The sequence below is a fragment of the Sarcophilus harrisii genome, chromosome 1 (assembly GCF_902635505.1).
Source record: "Sarcophilus harrisii chromosome 1, mSarHar1.11, whole genome shotgun sequence".
Lineage (NCBI taxonomy): Eukaryota > Metazoa > Chordata > Mammalia > Dasyuromorphia > Dasyuridae > Sarcophilus > Sarcophilus harrisii.
The window spans coordinates 331,980,495-331,984,740 of record NC_045426.1 but is presented as its reverse complement, the minus strand read 5'-3'; the positions used below and the strand labels follow the sequence as shown (position 1 = coordinate 331,984,740).

At 36.3% G+C, this 4,246-nt stretch overlaps 1 protein-coding gene across 1 annotated transcript; it reads right to left on the bottom strand.

Annotated features, from left to right (window-relative positions):
• Positions 1 to 1,319: 1,319 nt before the first annotated feature.
• LOC100921144 (olfactory receptor 13D1-like) lies at positions 1,320 to 3,145 on the bottom strand. Its single transcript, XM_012543112.2, has one exon. It carries the CDS (start codon positions 3,143 to 3,145, stop codon positions 2,210 to 2,212), a length of 936 nt encoding a protein of 311 aa, XP_012398566.2. The 3' UTR covers positions 1,320 to 2,209.
• Positions 3,146 to 4,246: the final 1,101 nt, after the last annotated feature.

Sequence of the window (4,246 nt, the reverse complement as noted above, 5' to 3'; positions counted from 1 at the left end):
ACCCAGCAAAACACTGCTGGATTAAAGGATACGTTTTATAGCCCTTTGGGAATATTTTAGATTGTTCTTCAAAATGGTTGGATAATTTCACAAATCCACCCAACAATGCATTGTTTTCTTTGTTAACCTATGTGTTTTATTGCAGGTATTTAAAATATTATTTTGACATTCATGCATTGTTGGGTGAAATTGGAGTGGAAAACAAAATATTAGCAAAGAAATTATAACAATTTCTCAGCAGGAGATATCAGGAAAACTATCAACATATTTAATGGACTCCAGATTAAGAACCACCACACTAAAGTGTGGTGGTTCTTAACCAAATGTTAACAATAAATAGATTCAGAGAAAGAGCAAAAGGGATTTTTCAAGGTGGTGAGAAAGGAATGAATTCTGGATATGGGAGACAGATTATGCAAAGTCATAGAGAGGGAAAATATACATATGGTGTATGGAGAATAGCAAATAGGTCCATTTACATTGATTGTAGAATGGGTGGAGAATAGTATGCAATAATCCTGGAAGTGTTGACTAAACCTAGAAAATAAAAGTTTTTAAAGGTTAAATGGAGGAGTTTGCTTTTTATCCTTGAAGCAAGAAGGAAGCACAACAGTTCCTGAGCAGTGAGATTGCAAGATCAGAAGTGTGCTTTAGAAATATCTAATAGGCAGTTTGTTGCAGGATGGATTTGGAAAGGGTCTATAGCAACAATTTGAGATGATAACAAGAATATAAATGATGAAATGGAAAAGAGAAGAAGAGAACATAGTGCAGTGGGAAGAGATCTGAAAAAGGAGTCATAAAATCACAGTTCCAAATCTGGCTCTGCTAATTTCTATTCTTGTCAAAGTCACAACTTTTCTGGATTGATTTTTCTTTTTCTTATGTAATATTATTGGTGGTGACTGCTAGCTGAGCTGATGAGTAAGGGAGTGGGGATATTAGTCATTCTACCTCTACCTTTCCTATTCTTGAGGCAGCTACTGTTCTTGAGAATGATTTTTTCTCTCATTACTTCCTCAGTTCTCTCTTTTGGAGGGATGTTTTTGCTTAAAAATTAATCTGTAGTAATGGCAAAATGTCTGTCTTGATCCCAGTTTAGACAGTTATCAACCTTGTCATCATAGCTAAGTCATTTGCCTAAAGAGAAGGTTATGTGTTCTCTTTGTACTGGAAAGTTGTAAAAATGACTTAATAATTCTCTCTAATAACCCCAATTCCCTATCCAAAAATCTCATTCTGGCAAATACAGAGGTTGTAGCTTCATCTCCTTTCCTAAGACATCATCTAGGTGAAGTCTATTCTTACATTGTAGCATTCAAGCAATATACAGTTTAGTAATTTGTTGATTAACATTATTTATTTTTTCCAATTTAAGAAAACAAGGAAACTTTTAGACAGAAAAGGATAACCAAATTTTAAAGACTTCCATTTCTTTTCCCACAAACCCAATTGGAAGATACCATCTTGTAAAGTACAAATCAGCATCTCTGCCAAGCTCAAGATTTTGATTTGATTTAGGGCAAGCCCTTAAGGGTTGGAGGGGGTGGAAGTGAGTAGTACACTGGGAAATTCCTTTCTAAAACAGTAGCATAATCTTTAGCTGCCATCTTCTTAGTGGTGTCTATAAGAGGCAGATATGAGTGTGGTGCATATGAGCTCTAATGAGAACAACTTGACTGAACTGGAAGATGGCATCAGCATTCTAATGTTGGAGGAAAACTTAGAAGTCATCTACTCTCTTTTTATAAATGAGAAAATTGGGCCAGGGGACATTATGTGACTTGTCTAAGGTTTTGGTGGGAGCATCAGACTTTGAGATTAGCTCTGAGACTTCAAGCTCAGCACTTGATATCTTCTGATTTTTGTGGAGGACCTATATGGGAGAAAATACTGGATAAAGTGCAACTAGGTTACAGAGGCAGTTCTTCCATTATAAGTTTCTCTTATTTCCATGCAAATCTTTCATGTTCCCTGACTTTCTCAGCTCTGGAAGCATATTTAGCAAGGAAAACTATTTTTCTCTGATGTCAGCTCATTTCCATTACTGTGCTTTGCTAGAGTTGGCTGTGATAGATGGATAGCAATAGATAGATGGTCAAGGCTGGAGAGAATCAAACCCATACACAAAACATCAATTTAAAATATTGATTATGAATGTTGATTACTTCTTATACTTTGTCTCATTTGGCTGATACTTTCCAGCTTTTCATGTTGTCTGTGAGAAGATGCTTTTACTTAGCTTTTTAACAGCAGCTTTTACATCCTTGTTCCTCAGACTGTAAATGATAGGATTCAGCATGGGAATGACAACAGCATAGAAGAGAGCAATCAGCTCATCTGTTGCATGGGAATCTTTGGACTTGGGCTTCATGTACATGAAGAGGATGGTCCCATAAAACATAGTCACCACAGTCAGGTGGGCTGAACAGGTGGAAAAGGCTTTTTTCCTTCCCTCTACAGAATTGATTCTCAGAATTGTAAAGAGGATGAAAGCATAAGAGATAACAATTAGCAACACTGGAATAATGAGTAAGATTACATTTGAAATCACCATAATGATCACATTGAGGGAGATATCTGTACAGGCTAGTTTCAGCACAGCCAGAATCTCACATGTGAGATAATCAATGACATTGTTCCCACAAAAGGGCAGCCCCATAGCAAGGACTGTTTGCACCAGGGAATTTAGCACACCTGCCATCCAGGAACTGGCTGCCATCCATCCACAAAGCTCCTTGTTCATGATGATGGGGTACCTCAAGGGTCTACAAATGGCCACATACCGGTCATATGACATGACAGTGAGGAGCACACACTCTGTAGACCCCAAGGCAAGAGAGAAGAACATTTGTGCTCCACAGCCCACAAAAGAAATGGATTTTTCTTCTGAAAGGAAATTCAAAAGTATCAATGGAACAGAAGATGATGTGTAGCAGATATCCAGGAAGGAGAGGTTACTGAGAAAGAAGTACATGGGGGTATGGAGGTGAGAGTCCAGGATGATGATTGTGATGAGGAAACTATTGCCCAACAGTATCATAATGTACATGATAAGGGACAAAAGAAAGAAAACAAAGTGAAAGATGGGATAAGCAGCCAGACCATGAAGGAAAAACATGTTCAATAAAGTTTGATTTTCCATTTATCATTTCTTCTATCTGAAAATTTTAGATAAGGTCAAAAAATCAACAAGTTTATCTACTTAAATTGAGTTAAGATGCAATTTGTCTTTTTCCAAATTAAATTGCTAGAATAGGAAAATATTTTCCAAAGTTATGCCTCCTAAACAAAAATTTTCCCTTAGACATCTCCCTCCATCAAACCACATTGAAAAACACACTTCTAGGGAATCTTGTTTTATTAGCAATCCTCTTCCTCAAAGAAATCCTGAGGATCAATTGACTACTTCTTCCCAGCAACCACTCCTTAGTGGAGTCAAATCAAATCAAATCAAGTCAAATCAAAAACACACATTTGGGAGTAACAGACTGAATTCTACTTGCTAAACAGTTGGCTCATGTACTCATAGAACTAGAACTGGAAGTGACCTCAGGGGACAATACAATCCAAATTTTATTTTTTTGTAGATGAGGAAACTGAGGCCCAGGGTGGTTCAATTGCTTTTTAAAATTTACACTGGTAGTCAGCAGCACAGGTGGGATTTGAATCTTGTTTGTCTCACTCCAGAACCAGTCATTGATCTTTCCATTGATCTGTGTATTTTAAAAAATCAGAGGAGGAGATGGGGAGGAAGAAAGGCATTTAATGAATAAGTATAAGTACAAGGACTTTCAGGAAAATTTTTATCTTACTTCAAATACACAAATAAAAATGAATCTTGTAAAATGAAACCATAATTTAATTGCATTCCAAAAGATGATTGATCACATAAAGAGAATATTGTGTAGCCTTGGTTTAAATATTGCCTTTGATGCTCACTAGCTCTGTGACCCCAGATATAATGTTTAACATCTATTTTTTTCTCATGTAATAATCTAGGACTTATATAAATGTTGAATCTAGTGACAAAGGACCTTGTTATTTATTTAAACATTTATTGTTTGTTAGTTGAGTGACCTTTAAGAGGAATTAACTAATTTTAGAACTATGATTGTGTGAGTCATGAGCTACCAAATTGTGGATGCATCAGTGTACACAATGTTGCATCAATGGAGGGGATTCCCACTCTGGGAATTTTCCACTGAAATTAACTCTTTCCTCCTTATATATTTTCATGACTAAA

Coding starts and splice junctions, on each gene's coding strand:
- LOC100921144 (XM_012543112.2), bottom strand. CDS start 3,145: ATGGAAAATCAAACTTTATTGAACATGTTTTTCCTTCATGGTCTGGCT.